This window comes from Panonychus citri, unplaced genomic scaffold, assembly GCF_014898815.1.
Source record: "Panonychus citri isolate SS breed McGregor unplaced genomic scaffold, ASM1489881v1 Contig00140, whole genome shotgun sequence".
Lineage (NCBI taxonomy): Eukaryota > Metazoa > Arthropoda > Arachnida > Trombidiformes > Tetranychidae > Panonychus > Panonychus citri.
Genome location: NW_026515545.1, coordinates 1,765,357 through 1,790,333, shown reverse-complemented (window position 1 = coordinate 1,790,333; position 24,977 = coordinate 1,765,357). Strand labels below are relative to the sequence as shown.

At 29.3% G+C, this 24,977-nt stretch overlaps 1 protein-coding gene and 1 long non-coding RNA gene across 4 annotated transcripts in view; one reads left to right on the top strand and one right to left on the bottom strand.

Moving 5' to 3' along the window:
• LOC128394605 (eyes absent homolog 3-like) overlaps positions 1-24,977 on the top strand; it is a 44,862-nt gene that overhangs the window by 10,189 nt on the left and 9,696 nt on the right. For both annotated transcript variants that reach the window (XM_053354950.1, XM_053354951.1), the window contains exons 4-6: positions 1,646-1,732; positions 1,804-2,658; positions 4,084-4,244. In XM_053354950.1, coding sequence (XP_053210925.1) covers positions 1,646-1,732; positions 1,804-2,658; positions 4,084-4,244 — 1,103 coding nt within the window. The remainder of the gene's footprint in view (positions 1-1,645; positions 1,733-1,803; positions 2,659-4,083; positions 4,245-24,977) is intronic.
• LOC128394606 (uncharacterized) lies at positions 485-1,934 on the bottom strand. 2 transcript variants are annotated; one of them, XR_008326429.1, is made up of 3 exons: positions 1,795-1,934; positions 1,521-1,711; positions 485-1,451 (listed from the first exon to the last, which is right to left on the bottom strand). It is a non-coding gene; the product is annotated as an uncharacterized LOC128394606 (long non-coding RNA). The 2 variants fall into 2 exon arrangements; XR_008326428.1 differs by having other exon boundaries at positions 485-1,711.

Below are 24,977 nucleotides of genomic sequence, written 5' to 3'. Positions count from 1 at the left end.
TGGTTAATTGCACTTTCATTGCAATTAGTTAATCATTTTGTATGCTTGTAGTAAATTGGTTACATAAAGGAGGAAATATTTTTCTTCCTCATCATCATCATCAAAATCATAATCAAGTAAATTGTTGATTAGATTTGATTAATAGCTTATGGATTGGGAAAAAAAAAGATGAAAGGAAAATAGTTGTTTCCAAGTCAATAAGATTGTTTGAAATTTGATATTTAACTAACAATTAACTAAATACATTAGCCCATAATAATAATCAACCAAACAAACCAAAAATGAAATAATCAACGTTTACAATCAATGAGACAATCAGTAATAATGTTTATTTATTAATCTAAATTAATGAAAATGGTTTAATTGATGTTAATTGTTGAAGAAAATTTTAAAAGGGAAAACTAATATTATTATCTTATTGTAAATTTGGTAAATGATGATTTAGTTAATCATTTATATATAAAAAGGAGATTCATAGATGATGTTACAATGATGACTAATTAACTTTAATTAATGTTAATCAGTAATCAAATATTAACTAAAATCAGTAAGATAGGGTAACACAACAATTAGATTCTAAAAGGTTATTAGTCTCTTTCGATGTTAATTATCAGTTAATTTATTCAAAGTGATGAGAATCCACAGGTTTCCATGGTAACTGATTTTTTCTTTCATTTAATTAACTTTTTCTTTTTCTTTTCTCCTCTTTTCTGTTGATTGTTACCAAGAAATTACTCCAATCTTTTCATGTTTTAAGGTCGTTTTGTTTAAGGTCATCGAATGGTCAAGTCTTTGTGTTTTTTTTTGTTCTTTCTGTTCATTACATTAGCATTAAGTTTCCGGTCAACCATTGAGAATATCATTTGTCCATCACCAAAGGGGAGAATACAAAACGTAAAGATGATGAAGATGAAGAGGTGGATAGAGAGAGAGAGAGAATGTGAAGATAGGATAAGAAGGAGGAGAAGATGATGATGAGAGGATGAACCTTTTTAATCTTCATTTTTATTCCAGAAAAAAAGAGAAGAAAAATCTTTGTGGAACTTTGGGTTTTCTTGTGTTTCTTTTTTTTCTCTCTGTTCGGCCAAAGGTCATTTGCAATCGTTCTACTCTTTCTTTTCATCCATCATCATCATCCTCCTCCTCTTCATCTCTCTCTCTCTCTCTCTCTCTCTCTCTCTCTCTCTCTCTCTCTCTCTCTCTCTCTCTCTCTCTCTCTTCCTTTTCTCATCTTCCATTCCAAGGGAGGGGTGGAAAAAGTTTTCTTTTCCACATCAATCACTTGTTTTCTCTTTGCATCTCCCTTTTGTTTTTGCTCTGAACTTGAAAATTTCACTAAGTTTTTAGTTTCCACTGACCAACGATAATCATAATTCCGTGTTAACACTTGACCATTTTGTCCATTAATTGAGTTAATTTAGTAATATACATATTTCTTTGATTAAATTGTTCTGCAAATAATAATTAAAGAAATGGATTGGTGTGGATTACAGTTAGATCGAGTCCCAATGAAAAATTACCATTGTAAGTGATTAATAACTAAAAAGAAACAGTCAACTGGTTGTTGTTGTTGGTTGGTGTCCATTTTTTAAACGGTAACTGTTAATTATCCTAATCCTTTTAATTGTTTACTTTTAATCATCAGGTTCATTGACATCGATGGGAAATAACAACACAACAGCCCAAGCACCAAGTTATTATTATTATGTTCCTACAGCCGAAGACAATTCAGGTAATAAACAATTAAAACGTCACAACAAATCAACAATCCATTTAAATGATTTTCTATTTTACCTTTAACAGGATTTGGGGCAAGTGGATTATCCAATTCATCTGTTAATCCGATGGCTAATTGTTCCCAAGGTGGTCTTGAATATGCATATAATCCTTATAATCAAGCGAGTCCTTGGTACGCTAATTATTACGCTAATCAAGGTTACGGTTCGAGTTCAGCTTCGTCTTTATATCCATTAGCACACATCCCACCTTCATCGACAACAGCAACACCCATGGGATCCTTATTGACCACATCAGGTTCATGGGAAGGTTCAATTGACCAGGACATCAAATCAATAACAACAGCCTCATCTTCAGCATCACCATCATCTAAACAACATTTACCTTCATCATCATCATCATCATCATCAGCAAGCAATGTTAATAATACAAATAACAATGATAATAATAACAATAGTTCTGTTAATAACTCGACAACAACATCAACAATCACTACAACAACAAGTAATTCAAATGCAACATCAAATTCAAGTAACTCTAATCATATTGAGACTAATAATTCAAGCAATGGGAATACCAGTAATGTTGCTAATGGAAATGTAAACAATAGCAACTCATCAACGATAAATACTGTCAATAGTGGTGGTGGTGGTGGAGGTGCCACGAATAGTAATAATACTAATTCATCTTCTAATAACTGTGTTAATAGTAATTCTAATAGTAACAGTAGTAATACAACTAATTCCAATTCAATTGGAAATAGTAGTAAGAAACATTGTGCTCATTATTTGAATGAAAATCCAACTACACTTCATTATCCTTCACTTCAACATCTTCCATTGGATACTAATCAGATGATTACGACAACACCCAAGCCAACAGTTGAATTAATTACAAGTCAATCTAATCCATCAAAAAAAGGTAAATTCTGAAAAACAAACAAAAAAATTCTAATTAGTATCAAGTGTCAGCTGATTTTCGTCTAAGATACTTGACCTTAGCCTTAAATTTGTTTTCTTTTCCATCATCTTCTTGGCCTCCATTTGCAATTTCCAATATCTATTTGTAGAGAGAGAGAGAGAGAAAGGTTAGAGATCAGGATGATTATGATGATAATCATATCGTTGAGTGTTGAATTTTAGATTTTGTTGAAAAAGAGAATCCCCGGATTTCCGTTATTGAATTGTTATTGTAATCATTGGATAAGAAGATGAAGAGGATTAACTAGTTGAAAAGCTACTAGTTTTAATCTACTTTAAGCTACTTTAGGTTGATAATCATGTCAAGTCAATAGGGTTGGTTGTTGATGTTAACACAGATTAGAACAGATGAAAAAGCAACAAATTTACTGAGCAAGATTAATTCTTTGGATTGGAAGAAATACAAAATGTTTTATAAGAAGATGAAGATACACTGGAAGAAGATGATGATGATAGAATAGAATAGAATAAAAAAGTAACAGAAAAAAAGAGAGAGAGAGAAAGAACGGAGATGGTAAAAAAAGAGAAAGTGAATTTGGTTTAACATTGAGAAATATAGAAGAAAAAAAGAAAACTGTCTTTTCATGTCTTCTCTTCCTCCTGAGTCTGTCTATTCGCTTCATTGGAACCATTGTCTACCTTTTCTCTGTCTCTTTTTATCATCCTGTGTAACATGAGATGCTGAGTGTCGAGAATCATCCCTGACAGGATGAGAGAGAGAGAAAAAAGACAGAAGATGATGAAGAAAGAGAAAAAGAAAGAGATATTCAAACCACTTTTGCTCTCAACTTGATTATAACAATATTTGTTTTCTAATGGTTTGTCATATTTTTCTCTCTCTCTCTCCTCATCATCCATTTTGATCTCTCTCTCTCTCTTATCATCTTCATCTCCATCTCTTGTCAATATATTAACAATAATAAAAAATAAAAGACACACAATATAAGATAAAAGATGAAGAATACACAAGAAAATGGAAAAACTCAAATGAAGAATTTTTAATTCGCCGATTCAATAGAACCGAAAAGCATAAAAAGCATAAAATAGAAAAAGAAAAAAAAACAAATTATGTAAAATTCTATTGTTTTTATTTCATTAATTAGTTAATTTTAATGTTCTTCATCTTGATCATCCATCAACTAAATTCCCTGATTAATTCTTTAATTGTTTCTAATCAAATTTCCAATCAACGTAATCAAATTAATCGATTAATCGTTTTCCCTCCAATTCCAATCAGCTGGTTATGCTTTTTTTGTTCTTATTCATTCAAATTTTTTTCTTCTTTTGTTCCAATGAAATTGTTTTCTCTTTTTTATTATTAAAATGGTTTAATTGTTTGGTGTTTTTTATTAATTTTCCTCGAAAGGTTCATCTAAGGCTGGTCGTGGACGAGGTCGTCGTCAACCAACTCAATCTCCAGATCAACTTCCCAATCATTTGGAAAGAGTTTTTATCTGGGATTTAGATGAGACAATTATAATCTACAATAGCCTTTTAACTGGTTCATTTGCAAGTAAAGCTGGAAAGGTAAGTTAATTAATTGATTTCTTTTGTTAATTATAATCGACAATAACCATCTATAAGCATTTATTACATGGGATAAATTTGCAAGTTATAAAGAGAATCCATGAAAAGAGATTCATTTCTGTTCTCTGCGGAAAAATGGAGTCATTTCTGTGCTTTGGAATTTTTTTTTGTTCTTTTCTATATCTCTCATATTCTCCATGTTTTTTTTGGTGTCTTTCTCTTTTTTGATACTTTTTCGAGCTGAGAATATGTGATGTCTGGTTAATTAAATGTGTAATGATGAAGTTGATGATTATTTTGGGTCTTAGCCCAGAAAAGAAAAAGAAAGATTTCTTTTCATCTGTTTTTTATATTCTCTCCACCCTAATCATCATCATCATCATCATGTACTAATCAACATTTATTCAGAATTTCATCTTGTTCATCATCTCAGTTAAAATCTCCACTGTTGATCATCATTTCCATCATTATCTTTGTCTCTCTCTCTCTCTCTCATTCTCCATGATAAACATGGGTTCATATTCTGTGAGAAATATTTTTATGTCAACATTACATTCCAATGTTGTAAATATCATTTGATTATTCACATCTAACTGTTTTCTCACACAGCCACATAATTAAATTTCCATTTATTTTCAGATACAATTATCTCATCCCTATTGTGTTTAGTGTACAACAATTTACTGCAATCAAATTCAACATACACTCAGAATAACAATCAATATCAACACATGATGATTGATCTAATCATCTCTAAATCCAGTGAAAACATTAAGAGTTATAACTCCTTACTGTTTATCATGATGTTGATGTTAAATTTTCTCGGAATCGTTAATTATCTTGTTAGAAATTATTATTATTATCTTGATTATTATTAACTATACTATCTATTTAATTGATTTCTTAATTATTATTATACAATCATTCTAGTGATTTGTTGAATGTGATTTAAACATTAACACCCCAATAGAAAAGTTAATTGAGAGGAAGAATAATTTTTGTTTTTCTTCAAATTTCAATTGACTTTTTTGCCATTAGTGTTTGCACTTGAAAAGATTATTTCATTGATAATCCAGAGTGATTAACCGATTAACAACTTTATAATAAACCTAATTATCTAAAAGGCTAAATTACCTTGAAGGTAAAATTAACTAACTGTTAATTTTGTGGTTTAACTTGTTGATAATTTGGGAGGTTTAGATGATTTTTGTTATTAAGATTAACTTGTTTTCGTTGAAAATGATACACTGATTGTTTTGTTGATTTTGATGATGATTGAAAAATTGTCAAAGGATGAAGATGATAAGGATGACATGGAAATGAAAGAAAAGATGAATTGAGATGAATGTTGATGAGATGAAAAGAGAATCAGATGAAGATATGAGAGAGAGAGAGAGAGAAAAGAAAAATCCATGTTCTCTCTTGTGAGAAGATATTTCATCTTTTTTCCTCTACCATTTTTAACTTAATTTGGTTAAAACTTTTTCCACTAACAATTAGCTGATTATAAACGGTTAACCATAATTACTAAATCATCATCATCATCATTTGCTATTTCGTTTTTTTCTCTTCCTGCAACGAAAACAACGAACACATTGAGATGGAGAGAGAGAGAGAGAGAGGAAAATACTAATATTCTTCTTCAACTGGACTCTCTCTTTTAAGATCTTGACCATTATCATCATTAGCTTGCAATTAAATGACATTGACATAAATGGTCATTTGCAATTTGATTGATGATCAACATTTTTTTTTTACTCAAACACAAAGTTGATCATTTTTTTAATCAATATTATAGTTAATTATCAATATTGTTTATCACTTGCATGATAATAATATAATAGATTCAGAATCATCATCTTCATCTTCATCATTGTCAATTGTATCTTAGTGAAAAAAAAAGATGATGATTGACAAGAAGGTGAAGATGAAGAGAAAAAAAAGAGAGAGAAAGACAAAGAAGATGCTAAGATGAAGATGGAAGATAGGAGATGGGGATGTAGGAAAAAGGATGAGGATGAAAGAGAGATGATGATAAAGGTTAAGAGACTTGATTGTGATAAAATCTTCATTGTGACAATTGTTAATAATGATAACATAATAAATTGTGGTAACTACCTATTGGGAATTGTTAGTGACACTTGACTGATCAAATTGATTTAACGAGTGTAGTTTTTTTCTGTTTGTTTATTGTACCCAAAATTTAATGACATTGAATCAAATCAGATTGTTGATTGTTGGTGATTATTATTATTTCCTATTATTATCGTTTCCATTTAAATGTCAATATCAATTGATTTCAATTATATTCCTATGAGAGTTTATTACTATTCTTATTATTAATATTATTTATTGAGGTTAACTTTTTACTTGTTTATAATAACCACCATTCACAATTTATTAGCCTTGATTATTATTGATTATTAGCCACCTTGATCATGATCAGAATCACAATTTTCTCATTTTATCTGATCAATTCAATGATAAACCAAATAAATCACAATGATTTAAACCACCAAGACCGATCACACACCGATGGTGTTTACTAAATTACTTTAATAGCTTAATTGTGATTTATAAAACATGATTAATTAACTTAAATTAATCATAAGTCATCAAAAAGTTTCCAATGATTTGATTAAAAATCTTGTACGACTTTGATTGTTAACGATAGATGGCGACTCACTTTTCGTTGATTTCGTTTAAGTTTAACCAGAACTGTAAATCGTTCAATCTTTGTTTTTTTTGTTAATTAATTAATTTCTTCAAATTGATCATCTAATCATGATTAACGGTAAATCTTGATTAGATGTTTGCTCTTTATATTCATTAGGTTTCCAATTCTGTGTTGATAGGTTAACTATCAACTTCCTTTTTAAGAATTAACTTTTTTTCTTACTTGATGCCTTGATTACTTCCGTTTCGTGTAATATATTAATTTTTATTCCCCATCTACTAGTACTAATAATAATTAGCATGATGATTATTAGGTCAGCGCTCAAGCGTTGAAAAGCATTAAGTTATTCAACAACAAAAAAACGCTCATAAGTTAGTGTGTATATTTTGTTGTGTTTTAATTACACCAGAAACAATAACAACAATTAACTGCTACTTTGGGTGTTTACATAATATCTAACACAAAGAAAAACTCATATTTGAATGTTTAGCATTCTCTAAATTGTTATTAACAATTAAGATGTGAATACCTTGTCTTGTTTTACTATCACAATTGAAAATCAACAGGAAATGACCCAAAACGTAAACAGAGTCAAGATTTCAAAGTGATCCGATATTATTAATTAACCATATGCAACAATTAGCCGTTAATTGTTACAGAGAGAGAGAGAGAGAGAGAGAGAGAGAGAGAGAGAGAGAGAGAGAGAGGAAACAATTAACCTATTCATTGAATTGTGTTGTATTTACTATCACTAACCTGATCACTTTGATTCACTCGATTGTTAATTGTTGTTGATTTTTTTCTTCTTCTTTTGCTTTTGAACGAATCACTTTCTCGATTTATTTTAAACATTATTGTAATTGTAACATTGTGTTCATTTTAAAAACTTGTATTGTTAACAATTAATTACTGAAATCAATTAATTATAATCTGTTACTTTGTTACTGATTTGATTGATTTTTTTAATGTATGTGTGTGTATTCATAGTAAATGTAAATTCAAATTTAATTTGATTTGGAATCTTCATCACAATTAGATTGTTAATCATGATGAATTTTATTACCTTTTTGTTAATTGAATCAATTTTTTTCTCTCTCTCTTGATTGTTGATTAACAGGGAAATCAAAAGTTTTAGGTAATAGCTATTGAAGCAATAATCAATTGACCTCGATTGTCCTGATTAACCAATTATCAAGAATAATATTCAATTTACTTTCAATTATTATTAAATCACAATCAAACTGATCATTGGAAAAGTAATAATGATTTGATGATTATTTGATTAGTAACTCTTAAAGAAAGAGAAAGTTAATTAAATGTTTAGATTAATGTTAATTGTTATTAAAACTGCGAAAAAAACGAAATTGAAAAGTTAATCATAATCAAGAGAGAGAAAAAAACTTTTGCTTGTTTGGTGGTGATGATTATGATTACTGCCGATGGGAACATGTTGATTCATCTTCGTGGTTTACAATTAAGGTTTTTTTTTTCTATTGCCTTTAAATTGCCTAAAGGAAATGGTTCAAATCAGTTTAACTTTTTGATTGTTGATTGTGATTATTGATGATTGGCAAGTAGCATCCATCATTAACTAATCAATTCAGTGTTGACTAAGTAAACTTATCATCAAAAAATGAAATTTATGTGATACTGATTAGAATTGAAATACACATTAGTTGATTGGCAGCAATTTACTAATCACTATTTGTTTGATAATTTACTTTGTATTAACCTGATTTTGTCTTTTCTTTTGTTAATTACAATGGGTCAAATTCAAATTTAATTATCATTTTGATATAATCTGTTAAAATTGATTACTTTTTATGGATAAAAATCAATTCAAATTGTACTAATCTCTCTTTTTCCCAATACAATTTACCTATTTAACCTCAAATAATTTGAATTAATCTTATTTTTAATACTCTGACAATTAGTTTAACCTTGTAATCCAATCTTGATAATATTATTTATTTTTTTCTCTAATTGTATTCTCGATTCTTTTTAATTATCTACTACTAATCAGAATTCATCTCATCAGTTAATCTTCACAACAAAGGATTACAAGGTTAATCTTTTAAGCCAAAGATTTGAACATTGTTTGATTGTTTCTCTTGTTTTCTTTTAATTGTTACCTTGATTAAAATGTTTATGTGTCTTATTAACAATTAACAATAAGATTTAATTTGATTAACGAACAATTTTCTTGATTGTTTACCATTTTTCTTACAGAAAAGGTTCATTGAATTGCTAATCATTTATCAATTGTTAATCGGTATTCTATTGTAATTTAGATTCTTAATTCAGTCTTGATTGTTACTGTTGTGATTAATTCATAAAGTTAGTTGATAATAATTAACATTTCTCATAATTTGATTGTAAATTGTGGCATTAATTATGTTTGTGTCCATTTATTAACAAGAAAAGTTTTGATTTTTTTCTTACCATTTAATGTGAATGATTTGATTGAGAAATTAACTTACAATTAACTAATCATATAAAAAGAAAGAAATTGTGATTATCATTGATTAACCTGATTCTCATGAAGAAAAATATCTAATAATCGAGAAGATTTAATTTAGTTAATTGTGAATGATAATATTCACTTGATTTGTGACTAAATTGTTACCAATTAATTCACCTTCTTTCAAATTTTTCCCAAACTGTTAAACTAATCGCAATTAACTTTTGACAATTACAATTGTTATTACCAGAGTTTTATGATTAACAATAATAATAGTAATCTTGATATTGATCATTTGATTAACATTATAACAATTAACTTGATTAAATAGTTACTTTTTGTATTATACTTTTCACACAATTTATGACCAATCTTGATGGTAAAGGGACAATTAACATTGTTAGTTAAACTAATCACAACCAACAATTGATTTGTGTCGCTTACAAACACACACAAAAAAGCCTCTATTACTTGACTATATCCAATTGTTAATTGTCTAGGCTATTTGAGGTCAAATTGTCATTCTGGTTTCACAATTAACTTTTTGAATATAACATTGATTGTCCAAGGTAATTTAATTACCTTTTTCCTGTCTAATTGTTTCCACAACATTGGACAATTACCAAGAACGGAAGGTTTTTCCTCTCTCACTCTCTACATATAAGGATTTAAATTCATTTAAACTGTAATCGATATATATATTAATCATTGTCGTTAATTGTTGATTACTTGATACCTTTTATCCTAAGTTAATTTGCAAGGTTTCAATTGAAAATCTTCACTTACAATTAACTTTTTACTACTTTCTCAGGGCTATTAGGGTGAATTAAATTGCTATTGATTGTTAAATGTCAATTGTTTTAAATGTTTACTTTTCTAATAATGATTAATACAATTAATCATTAAAGGTGTGGCTGATTAATTTGATGAAATAATCAATCAACACGTAAAAAAGTTGAGTAATCAAAAAGTTTAACAACGAGTTGAATCAATGAATTATTTGTTTGATTGATTCTTGAAAATTTATTTAATTGTAATTATCTTTGATAATCAAATAGTAGAAGTCAATTTTTTATAATAATAATCTCTTGAACCTTTGACCCAACAATTAATCAATGAGAATCAAATGATTATTGATCAGAAAGCAATGTTAAATTGTAAACAATCAAAGGCTTGGTTAACATTTGATTAACTTTCGATTTTTTTTCTCTTCAAATTAATTATTGATCTTAATTGTCTCCTAAATGATTAAAATTTGATCACAATGAAAACATGAAACATTAATGGTCATTGATAATTGCCAAGCATTATTTGTTGAACCGTAATCAATTTTGATTATTATTATTGATTGTTAAATGACAAACTTACCCAGGTAATTTAATATTTACCATTAAATTAATCATTGATAGGTTTTAAATCATTTGTAATACAAAATAGTGATCAAAGTTAATTAAACCCAATCATGATGATGATGATTTTAATTTAACCAAATATTCAATTACAATTAATTTCCTGTGTTGATGAGAATCAATATAATTTTCTCTTAAAAGTTAATTAATTTGAACAATCAACCATTAATCAGATATAAAACACTGATTGTAAACAATTAACTTTCATTCATTTTATGTCATGATCCCAAGAAGGAAAATTGTATTGATACGATTTCCGTTTAATTCATGATTCTCGAATATTATCATCGAATATGAAAAGTTCTATCGATTCTATTGTCGACCTATAATATTATATTTAACCAGAGGAGGTAAAAATATATTCTCACTCCCAGTTGTTGATATTCTGTTTGTATTGTGTCAACAAATGATGTTAAAACCGATTCCCTGCTAGCCTTTTATCTAGAAAACTTTTAGCATCCTCATCCCATTCATATAAAAGTTTCTCTCTTTTTCTATTGTTTTCAATCAATTTGTTTTTTCTTCGAGCATCAATTGAAACTTGTACATGTATTTTTATACATAATTGTTGATATCTGATTGTGCTTAATTTCCGTTTCATCTCAACAATTAACTTAACAATATCATGTGTTGTTAGTTTAATATTTTGATGATTTCCAATGAGAATCCCTATTGATTGATCTCAACTCTCAATGAATTTTAATCCTTTATTTCATGAGGTTATTTCACTTAATCTATGAAATTAATTTCTCTTAAATTAATCTATCAATCAATTAATCAAACTTAAATTTATATTGATTAGCCTTTTAAATCATTTTTATTATCACTGTGACTGTTTTTTTTTCAATGGAAACTGTAGTAAAAATAACATTTAAATCAAAACCCATTAACTTTAAACTAATCAACAAATTGTTTGCTATTAACAGGTTACCTGTAATTGATTAGTTTTATTGCAAAAAAAAAGGTATTAATATGTATCGACTGTGAGAATTGATTGTTATCAAATTGTTTAATTTTTTGCATGTTGAATTAAATCAATGCCCAACCTTGAATACAACTTTCTTATCTAATCAACAATTAGTTAATTCTCAATGGAAAGGAAGATTAATTTCTCACAATTTTACCAATCAAAGATGAAACAATTAATCGTTGCGATGGTTAATAGTTGATAAGTAGAAAACAAGGTAACTTTGATTACAATTAGCTAACAATTCAAGGTGATTATGATTGAATAACGAGTATATTATGTAATCATCTAGTTGATTGAATAATATGTTGGATTTTAAGTCTAGTTGTTAAATAGTAAACGATGATGATGATAATTATTAATTATAATAGTTAAATGTCATAATCAGTTAATCGTCAATCATTTGTATTAATAATTGTAAGTAAGCAGAAAAAAAGTTTAATCGTTTTATTACATTTTACCAATGGGCTGATCATCCAATTCATTAAAGAAAGCAAAGAGAAGTGAATTAAAATCTTAATTCAGTTTGCAATCATATTCTTAAGATAATAATTTACCCTAAGGCTATTATCCACTAATCTATATAACCCCTTTTTTTTTAATGGATTAATAGTTTAAGAGATTAAAAACTGTCAACAAAAAATGAGATGAGATGAATATTCTGATAATGTCAATATATAATAATAATAACATGGGAACCTAAATGATATAAGTTTACGATACTAGAAAGAGTTAAATCAATTGATTGTTAATCACGCAATCAATTTGGACATTTTATACCCTCTGTAACCTGTAAAAACGATAATCAAATTAATGATCATGATTAAGATGATTTAAAATTAACAACCTACGCAATTTGATTCTCTCCATGTCAATGTTGATTTTCATGGTGATTTTTGTGATCATTTTGATTTGATTTTAAACGATTAAAATTTATTTTGATTCTCTAATTCAATTTCTTTGACCTTAATTACAATCATAATTATCTTACCTGAGATATTTATATATAAATCCTTATTTTTGTTGCTGTGGATTTAATGTCATCCGTAATTAGTTGATGGTTTCCAATAAATTGTATTTCAATCAATATTATCCTGAGAGATGTGAGTTAAAATCAGATTGATTAACAATCAACAGTAATCACAATCGATTATTATTGTTGATTAGTTTGAGAGATTTTCTTTTTCTCTCTCTCTTTTTTTCTGTATCAATTGAAAGGGGAGAAAAAGTTATCCACTAATTATTGATTAGTAATTAACTTTTATTTCTCACACAGACAATTTTAAACGTAAGTTAATTAGTTTTACTCCCTGATTTAATCTGATTGTGGTGAAAAAGAGTTAAAAGACTAATTAAAAATATTTCAATTCCAATTAATTGAGTTGATTTGGTTAAGATTATGCTTTTATTTTGCTCTCCATCTTAATTGCCTCAGGAAGAGGAGCCATTAGTTACTAAGGAGTTAATATTTTCCTTTTTGATTAACCAAATTCTAGTAATTAACTTAATTTTAATTGTTCTGTAATCAAATTATCATGGTTTCATAAATCATCTTTTAATTATCATCACTTCTTATCGTTTAATTTGATTGCATCTCTCTCTTTGTGTGTTAATTTGTTGATTTCTCATTAAAAATTTATCCTTTTAATCATAAAACTTTTGCTCTTTTCATTCATGGTAATCAATAATTGGATTTAATTTGATTTCATCTTATTCTTCATGTTTTGATTAATACAATGGCAACTTTGGTGTGTATTTAATTAATTGATTATAATCAACAATTGACATGATCAAGTGTTAATAATCAACTTAAATAATAAATGTAACCACTGTTAATCAATTTAAAGTTTCCAACTAATATTGATTAACTTTCACTTAACTTTTGGTCAATTACCTCGGTCATTTAAATTGTTGATTAATCACTAATAATCATGATAATTTATCTAATGATTAAAGTTCATTGGATTTTGCTGGATCCTAAGAGTAATACAATCAATTGATTACCATGAATGCAAATATGATTGTTAATTATTAGTTTTTGATTGTCAGTAGTTAACTTTTTTTCATTTATATGTAAATCAAAAGATTATGATTGTTTTTATAAATTGATTTTCAAGGTAATCTCATGATAATCTAAATTTAAATTATGTATACAAAAAAATAAGTTTAAAATAATATTAATCAATCAAATGATGATAATTGAAAATGATGATTAATTGACTTTACCCAATGTTGTATTAATCCATATGAAGATTAATCTTTTTGATTAATACACAATTGTGACAACGAAGTAAAGAAAAACCTTGATTGTCTTTGATTTTAGTTAATTGTTGATCAAAAATGTGATTATTTTTCATTAATTGTTCACAAAGTCAAAGTTTTTAACCTTGATTGTGATCTTTAAATATATTTTACCGGTTGATTTAAATTGTTACCAGTTAGTTGATGAGTTAAAAATAAAAATCAAATTGTTACAATGAAAGGATTTGTATTTTTATTGATTGTGAATGAAAAAAAATAAGAAATGAAAAGCTAATTGGATTGAAATTAGAGATTAGTTAATTACTACTAACAATCAAAGGAAAAAATTTATTTGATGATTATTTTTAAATTTAACAATAATAGTGATAATTTCGTAATATTGGAAAATAATTGAAGGAGAAATGATGATTATTTAACATCTAATTGAATCTGATTAATGCCAATTGCATGTCAATTGTAATGATAACTATTATGATGAAGATAATTATTGTTACCATTGTAATCCATTAATGATTGGTGAGATTAAGAAGATTAAAGAAAGAGAAAAAGAGAAAGTGAATTAAGATTAGTTAACATGCGATTATTATTATTATCATTATTATTATTACTTCTGTTGATGATCAGCATTTGAGAAGTGAAAGTGATGCGGAAGTTGAATATAAGATAATGATGATGATGAAGAAAAAAAAAGTGATGCGGAAATTGTTTCCTCTTCATCTTCATCTCTTGGCGACATCATTTCACCTGATTATCCATTAAATTGTATTCACTTATCACTACAACAATTAACATTAACATTAATTTAGCTCTTTTTTTTCAAAGTTAATTGTAAATGATCAGGTTAAAGGTTTTGACTGGTTTTTAAAGCTTATTCATCATCACCAGATTAATGAAAAATATATAAGCATAAGAGTTTTTTTTTGCTTTCGCTTTCTTAATCAAAGTTAAATCCACAATTAAGCTTAATCGCCCTGCGGCTATTAAGACACACTTTCAACTCTTTGCTTACCTTTCAAATTGAGAAAAGATTTTTATTATTATTGTTAATCAACCGATTAAATTGTTTACTGTTGACAAATTGTTCTGTTCATCTTTTTTATCCTTTTAGATTGTTGATCTTTTCTCATTATCATTTAATTAGTGTCTTTGATTGTTAATTGTTTACGATTATGATTAACACATTTACAAATTGATTAATTTAACTGGTTATAGCTTTTTTGATAGAGGAAAATTTTTGTTAATTGTCATGAGGAAATGATTACAATTAGTTGATGATTTTGTCTTTAATATTTATTGATTGACATTTTGCTTTCTAATTATCGATTATGATGATGATACTTATTATCATTTAAGATGATGATTTTTTACCTTGACCTTCATTTGGTTTCATATATTATTGATTGGACTGATTGGATTATCATGATTTAATCATTTCATCATTTCCAGTTGAAATGATTAATCCTCTCGTAAGTAGATTTAACTTGTTAATCATTTCCGGATAAATGATTAAATATTGATTAGGTACAGTTATCAAGTTAAATGATTAACAATTGAGGTCATCAATTACTTAAAAGCTCATCATGATTAAAGGAAAAGTGAAAATTGTGATAACTGTGATTTCTAGTACATGTTGATGATAGTGATTTATACTAATTAAATTGACACACAATCTAAATTGATAGAAAGTTAGTTTTAATAATCAATAATTTTCTTTGTTATTGGTCACCAATAATCGATTGATTAATTACTATCATGATAACATGACCTTTTCTTTGGTTAATTGTAATTACGATGGTAATTATTTACGATTTTTAATTACAATCATTGAGCAAAAATTACTCTACAATCAACTGATTGTTTTTTACTATGAAATTGGGCAGAATTTTATTGTTCTTTTTTAATGATTAGTAAATTGAACCAAACAATTAAGGTGATCATTAGTATTGTTAGACAAGGACAGTTGATTGTTAACAATTTAAATGAACTGTAAATCCTATTATTTTCACTCTCTCACTTTAACTATTCATTGATTCACATTCTTAACGCTATAAAAAAAACGGAAGTTACCTTGTTTTTCATTCATTTGGACTCAAGATCATTGCTTTCCGTTTTGAATGCAAGCTAAACAATTACCTTACTCTAAACTTATTATTATTATCAATCACAATTAACAATCTATTTAAATTGTCATTTGAAATGAGCTTACACACTTTACAACAATCAAGAACATACCTGAAGAAGCTGAAAAATTGAGCATTTAATTGTGCAAGCAAAACGTATTAATCAGACTAAGCACTTGAAACTGAAGATAATAGTTTATCTGATTGTAATAACAACAATTTACTAATTCTTTGGGACAAATATATTTATATTTTAAAAAAAAAATCCTTTATTACAATAGGAACAAACAATTTATCAGATTAAATTACAATTTAAATTATCGTTACAATTGGATGTTTTAACAATACAACTTACAACCACAACAATCACAGTTAACAATCAACGATAATATTTAATCACAATCAAATCGGCCAACCTTTATCGCATCGTTAATTTAAACTTAATTATATCAACTTAATTATTAACATTATCAGTTTTTTATATCAATAACATTTAAACGATAAACAAAAATGTTAGAACTTTTTTTTTCTTATTCTCTCCTTGTTTCGTTACAACGAACACAAAAGTTTTTTTGCCGCGTTCGTTGCAACGACTTTTACTTTCTTCTGTCAACCATTTAACTTTCTCTCATTTCATTCAACATTAACCATATCGAGGTCACTGGGTCAAGGGCGGATGACCATTGATTTCCATTATATTAACCTCATATTTCTGTTGGTTTACTTTTTCTCTTCTTTTCTAAAACAAAACGTTTTTGTTACAATAGAAAAGCTTAACGTTTTTCTATTCTCTTCTCATCTTCCTTTTGTTCTCCATGATTTTTCCATCACTTTCTGTCTTCCATCATCATCATAATTAGCATGATTATCATTAAATTGTCTGAATTCGAAATTGTGATTGTTCTCATTTTCTCTCTCTTCTAATTGCGTTTCAAACAGAAAACACTTTTACTTTTTTTTTCGTTCTTTACTTACCTTTTCTCTCACCTAAGGTCACACAAGATAAACTGACCATTTATCTAATTAGCAGAATAAGAAAATTAAGTCTACATCTTTAAATAATTAATAATTAACAAACTCTCACCATAACTTGACCTCTAAATTGTTGTGGTTAAACTGTTACAATTATATCAGAATCTCCAGTAGTTCAACTGAGCTACTTTTTTTTTCATTTCGTTCTGAATTTTTTTTTCTCACTTCATTTTGATTATGGTCATTATATTGACCATCTTGATAGATTGATGATCAATAATCGTGAATTGATTGCTATCCGTTTAAATTAAATCAATTGTTGTTTGCTTATTGTGATAATCACTTTTTTTTTTTTCCATCGAGTTCGTAGTGTCAAGGGAGTTTACTCATAGGGAACCTTTTATTTCTTGAAAGCTTTTCAGTCTATTGATTTTTAGGCTTGAAATTTGATCTTTTTTCCTCATCATCCTCATCCCTACCACCCTCATCTCTTATTATTCCCATCTGATGATGATGATGATAATGATGATAAAAACAAGTAATAAAAATAACCATGTGAGGTGAATTAACAATTGATCAACTAATAGTATAGCTCGTAATTCATTTCCTCCTTTTGTTTCAATTCACCATCATGTTTATCTTAATAATCATCATCATCGTTTCATGTAAATGAAATGAATTTAAAGTTATCATTATCTGAAATCTTTGAAATGAATGCAAAAGAAAAACAAAACTGAGCTACAACCTTTTCCTTAATCCAGGAATGAAAATTGAGTTAATCTAATCTTATTTGGTTAACTTAATCTTGTACTTTTTTTTCCTGGTGGTAATTTGTCATCAGTATTATCTGATTGACTTGATCAATTGTAATTTGTCAAAAGTAAATTAAAGTCCTAATTGTTTGGACTGGATTGTTAATCATGATAACAATTTGATTGGATTTTAGTATCATCTCTCTCTCTCACTTTTAATTATCAACATAATCAAATCAACCACACCTTATGAATTAAGACAATATCTCACTTTGGAAACTATTATCACCTTAATCATGTTGTAAATATTTCAATTCTAAATTAAGTCTCGATAATTAAATTTTTGATTAACTAATTTATTCCCTCATGATAACTTAGTATTTAAATTGTATTTTCCAAGTCTCTTCGAAACTTTAATTATTGTGATTAACTTTAATTGTCAATAGTTATCCTTGAATATTTTAAATTTTATTATATTCTTAATGGTTAACTATTAATATATCATTTGATTATAATTTCCAATTTTTTGGCTAAATTAGTTGGCAAGGTTAATCTTAATTGTTAAATCTCTTGGTTAATTGTTCACCTTAGAGTTTTCTGTTTATCATTATCATGTTGATAATTGTTGTTGTTGCCATTTTGATCAGCATTAAATCATTACAATCAACGGCAACAGAAAAATTGGTAAATGCAAATGAATCAAATATCTTTACCTAAAAATAGTTAATGATTATCTTTCTCAATGATTAACCGAATCAGTAAATCATCATTTCTATTAATGATTAATAAGAAGATAATAGTTTTGATTATTAAATATGATGATGTTGATTTAAATGATGATAAATGATTAACTATGATGATAAACAATGAAGATGATTAAGATTTAAGGGTTTTTAATGATTCTGATGAAAATAAATTAATGAAAGTAGGTTTTAATCATGATGATGATTAAAGGATAATGATGAAAATTCAATGATATCATCATTGAATTGTTTGTGCTTTCAACATACACAACTAATAACAATTAAAATTGTGTTTCTACAATTAAAGTGAAAGTGAAAGATAATCAAACGATTTTAACTGATATTTAATCTCAAAAATTAGTTATCACAATTAACTAGACTTGTTATCATGATGATTGTTAGGGATATGCTATTAATCATATAACTTTATTCAATTTTGTAACTTTCCTAATCTTAATCTCAAGTATTTCATTTAATCAATTAGGCGTTGTTTCAATGGTTTAAATACAATTGTCTTACCAACAGCCACAGACAGTAATTACACATTACTTGTACTATTTGTTACAGTCACATTAGTCTACCCCCTTTAAGCTAAATTAAGCTAACCCTTTTGACCCTTGTCCCTTAAATCTGCTTCTCGTTAGACCGTTGTGAACTCATTAATCTTGTAATTCTATGTGTTGTGTATTAAAGAAGTTTTGATTACTCTTAAACGACGATTCCGATTTCATGACTAGTGTGAACCTTAACAGATTTGGTGGAGATGCTTCATCGTCTTTAAGTAAACCTAATCAGTGCGTCTTTAAGTTCTTTAATTTCTCCGGCCGGAACAACAACAGAAACTATTGAGCTCTTGTCCACGATTCGTGGATAAAGCTCAATTGTTGTCCTACATAGGAAACCCCTTGCCAAGTTTCTGCTGTTGGTAAAATCAACACGTTTTTTATTTTTCAACTGGTAACCATACTGGTTTTGAATTACAACTTTACTTCCGTTCCCTAAAAGTGCAGTTCCTGTTTTTAGATACGAGAAGATTAAACGAGTTTCTACAACTTGTTGTCACAATTCAAAGTCTATAGAGGTCAGTCAAGGACACAAAGGTCATTTAGTTGTTTCAGGTGAAACATTTCCTAAGGTGAGTGAGTGAAAATTTTGTGATAATTCCATAAGTGATTTAACAGAGAAATCAATTGGAATTGGTGGCTAATAAAAGACTCTAAAAGAGAGAGCTTTTAAAAGCAAAAGTGGTCAATTCTTGGTTCTGATTTAAAGAGAAATCAACCAAGAATCTTGGTGGAAATTTGGTATCGATTTAAAAAGAGAAATCAACCAAAGTCCAGTGGTAATTTAGAGAAAAGCCTTGGTTCTGATTTAAAGAGAAATCAACCAAGAATCTTGGTGATAATTTGGTATCGATTTAAAAAGAGAAATCAACCAAAGTTCAAGTGGTAATTTAGAGAAAATTTTGTGGTGCTGATTTAAAGAGAAATCAACATAAAATTTTAGTGATAAATCAATTGGTGATTTAAGTGGTGCGAAATTTTAGAGACTCATAAAGAGATGAGTGAACCAGGACCTTCGAAATCGAGGGCCCTTGATGAGGTTACACGAGCCGATCTAATTAAATTGAGTGAAGATTGGGGTATACCTAAAACAAATTTCAAGGATGATGAGATGTTACTGAGAAATAAAAGAAGCCATTGCCGTGCAGAAATATTACTCAACGAACAATCCAGTAAGTGATATTAATAAGGTTAACATTTTCGAGGAGATACGTTACAAATGGGGTGACGGTATCACGATGAGACAAATTGGTGTGAACTATGAGAGTTTGTGTAAATTAATAGCAGGCGATATCAAATCAATCGACTCGCTGCTATTCACCGAGAGAGACACATTACTACAACTGGGAATTTCAATTGCTCAAACAGCAATCATCATGAATGCGTATACGAGTGGATCGAAAACTAAAAATATAAGTATTTCGGTTCCAACTACGAGTGGAGAGATGAGTCCAACACAACAGGCATATCGCCGAATCAACAAAAAGAAGTGGCCTGATGGAAAGATAACGTTTACTGATTGGATCGAGAGTCTCGAGTTCGATTTGAAAGACTACGATCCAACTGAACAATTATGGATAAAAACTACAACAGTTTTATTCGAAGGTGAAGCGAGGAAAATAGCTGAAAAATTAAATCGTGATCAACCAAATTTATCATGGGACGAGTGGAAATACTATTTGAACGAATCAAATATAACAGCAACCGACATTTCAGAGGCATTATATGTGCTATTTCAAAAGAGATACGAGGTAAAAGAGAATCCAAAGACCATGTAAAGAAGGTGGAATCAGCTATAAAGGTAATTTATCCTGAATTGGATGATAAAGGTATTGCCATTCTAATTGCTACGACCTTGCCAAAGGAAATTCAAAATGAGTTGATTCCGGCAAAGGCTGTATTTTCAACGGAGAGATTAAAAACGAAGCTAATTGGTTATTGGCAAAAACACAAGGAGGAAAAAGAGTCAAAGGAGACCTTAGAATCTAAGGCCTCCAATGACAAGAGGTTAAATCAAGGTGATAGAGGACAAAGAGGTCCTCCAGGTCAAAGGTATCCAAAAGGAAGTGACGACAAAGGTTATGGTGACAAAGGTTATAGTGATAAAGGACAATCAGGTAACCCTTCAATGTCACCTCGAAGTGGAAATCGAGATCAAGGCTCTTATCAGAGAAGAGACCAAAGGAGAGAAAGAGATACAACCAAGTTAACATGTAATGCATGTAATGAATATGGTCATGCATCATGGAATGTGAATTAAAAGCAAAGATGCTTAAGGAGAGAGCGGAACAACGAGAGAAACAACAACAAGGTACTTCGAATCGAAGTTCCGTTGCTTGTTTCGATGTGGATCATGTGGTAAATGATCGAACAATTTCTTCAACAAATTTGTGGGTGAATCAAAGTGTAATTAGTGTTCCGGATAGTGTAAGATATCCGATGATAAAAGTGATTGTGAATAAATTGGGCATCGAAATGGATGTTAATTGACACTGGAGCGTGTACAACTTTAATTAATAAAAAGATGGCGGCTAAACTTGGACTATTAGCCTATCCAATTGATGTTAACTTTCAAACTGTTAACTCATCAAGAGTAAATTGTGAAGCGGTGTTACCAATTAAGGTCAGGATGGGTGACCGAGTTAAAGTGATGGGAGTTTATGTAATCCCATGGCTATCAAACGATATAGTCATTGGTGAAAACATAATCAAATATACAAATTTAATCATTAAGGCAAATGGAAGTGATCAACCTTACTCATTGTATCAATTTGATTTATCAAAAGAATACAAATTGGCAATGGAAGCCCCAACAAGAGAGGAAATTGAAATTCTTTTGAAAAAATGGTTTGGTGAACATTATGATATGAACAAACTATTTCGAATTCCAATTAGTTCCCTCGATTCGAAGGAACAAAAGGAAAGAGAACAATTTAAAGTGAATCTAGTGAAGTTCTTTCGAGAAGCTTATCCGGAAGACGCGGATAGATTAATCAACAGAGTGGAAGAGTTTTGTGAATCAAGTCCTGATCTACCTGAGAACATAACAAATTTGTCTCAAAGATTATACAATCAAATAAATCCTGAATTAACAGAGGAAGAAAACAAAATTCATCAAATTTTAGTCCGGGAAAAAGATTCTTTTTCCGCCCATAAATTTGACTTGGGTTGTGTACCATCATCAGTTACGAAGTTTAAAATCGACATTGGCGATAAACCAATTCCGAAATTAAAACCATTTCGATCGAGTGAGAAGATGAGAGCGGAAATGAGAAAAATCATTAAAGAGTTTAAGGAAAATGGAATTATTGAAGATTCTGATGCAGGAGGAGGAGCTCCAGCATTTGTGGTTCCAAAACCTAACGGTACTTGGAGGATGGTCACATCGTACATTGAATTAAACAAATTAATTCAAAAGAGAGCGTTCCCTATGCCGAACATTGATGATGCGATTAATCAACTAAAGGGAAATAAGTATTTCACAACCTTGGATTTGGCCCAAGGCTACTATCAATTAGAAATACCGGAGGAAGAGAGAAACAAAACAAGTTTTGTGACGGAAGATGGATGCTACCGATATAAGAGATTGCCAATGGGATTGGCTGATGCACCATCATACTTTCAAGAGGTAATTAACAAGGTACTGGGTGAGTTGAAATACTCATGTTGTTTCGGGTATTTCGACGACATCGTGATCTATGGAAGATCAATTGCTGAATTGTGTTTCAACATGGAGAGAGTAATTAATGCATTAAAAGCCTACGGGTTCAAAAATCGAGTCGAAAAGCTCCAAGCGGGAGTAACATCATTTGTTTGTTTGGGTCATTTGGTTTCAGGGAAAAATGTTGGTCCTGATCCAAAGAAAATAGAGAGGATAAAGAACTTGGCACCACCGACATCTCACACTCAGGTGAGATCTCATTTGGGTTTATTTAACTATTTTTCCAGGTTCATTGAAAATTATGCGATCATTGCTGCCCCTCTACAAGAGTTGGTGAAAAATATATACAAAGGAATAAACTTTGCGTTAAATGCGGTACAATTGGAGAGCTGGAATAAGCTGAAAAATGCTTTAGCTAAACGATGTATGCTAACCCACTTCTACCCGAATCGGGAGACGAAGTTGGTTGTTGATGCATCGAGTTGTGCAATTGGAGGAATTTTAACTCAAAAAGATGAAGAAGGAATTTGGAATCCTGTGTATTTCTTTGGGTGCAAATTACAGAAATACCAATACAGTTATCAAACAACAGAGAAAGAGTGTGCTGCTATTGTGTTTGCTTGCAGGAAATTTGCTCATTTCCTGAGGCATAAGAAATTTACTGTGGTTACCGATCATTGTGCTTTGTGTGAATTAAAGAAAAAGAGTTTCAAAGTCTTACGAATCGTAAGATGGCAACGAGACCTTTCAGAGTTCGATTTTGACGTGGAATATTTAAAAGGTGAGAAACATCCTGCTGATTGTTTCTCGAGATCAAATGAATGGTCTCATCGCCAACAAGGAGAGATCGAAGAAGGACATTTCGATAAATATTTAAATGCAGTGCTAAGTGAAGATGATCTAATCATCAAAGATGAAGAACTGAGAGAGGAAGAACGAATAATCAAGTTCGAAACTGAGAAAGTGTTACTCAGTATGATCAAAGAGTTCGACTACTTAGACCGAAGCCAAGAGAAACGATTCTTACTCGCTTGTAAAGGCCCAAGAATCGAAAGTGAAAAACAAAGTGAATTAAAAGAGCATCAACAAAGTGATTCAAGGTGTAATAACATTAAGGAAGAACTAAGAAAAGGTCTATTGAAGAAAAACTATGAAGTGATCGATGGTATTTTATATCGATTAAATAAGGATAAGGGTAATAGATTCTATTTGCCCGACTCCTTAATCGATAAAGTGTTTCGTCAATACCACAATGCAATCGAAGCTGGACACTTTGGTTTTAAACCGACGATGCAGAAAATTAAACAAGACTTTTGGTTTCCTGATATGAAGGAAATAATAAGTGATAAAATAAGTTCGTGTGTTAAGTGTCAAGAGTTTAAAGAGAAAACTCATAAGGAAGGAAAAGCGAGAGCAATGAAAGTGCCTGACAATCCTTTCGAGCGAATTCAAATTGATATGATTGGTCCGTTTACACCGACCAAGAATGGGAACAGAAATGTTCTAGTTATCGTGGATGTTTTGACAAGATTTGGAGTTGTCAAGCCAGTGAGAAATGGTAATGCGAAAGATACAGTAACTTTCCTGGAAATTATAAGTGCGAAATTTGGAGTTCCGAAAGAAGTTCAATCGGATAACGGTAAAATTTTTACCGCCAAGGAGGTTAAAGAGTATGCTTCTAAAAATCAAATCAAGTTAATCAATTCGACACCTTATCACCCTCAGAGTAATGGATTAGTGGAGAGAATAAATGGAATCATTAAAAAGCGAATGCAAATCTACAATGAAGATGATCGAGATTGGGATAAAGATCTTCAGAAAAATGTTTTCAGTTATAACGTGGCGATTAAAAGTGATTTAGGAAAATCACCTTTTCAACTGTTGTACAATTATGAACCACGAGTCGTGGTCCATAATCAATTCAACATTAACCCTTTATACAAAAAGGATGACGTTATTCAAGCGAGATTAGAAGCTAAACAAAAATTCGAGAGAAACAGTGAAATCAGTGCCTACAACAGAAATAAAAATCTAAAAGAACCGAGTTTTAAAAGAGGAGATATCGTGAAAGTGAAACCGATTCCATATACAACTGGCCCTGGAATCAAGAAAAAGAAATTTTCTGGTAAATTTATCGTTTTACAAA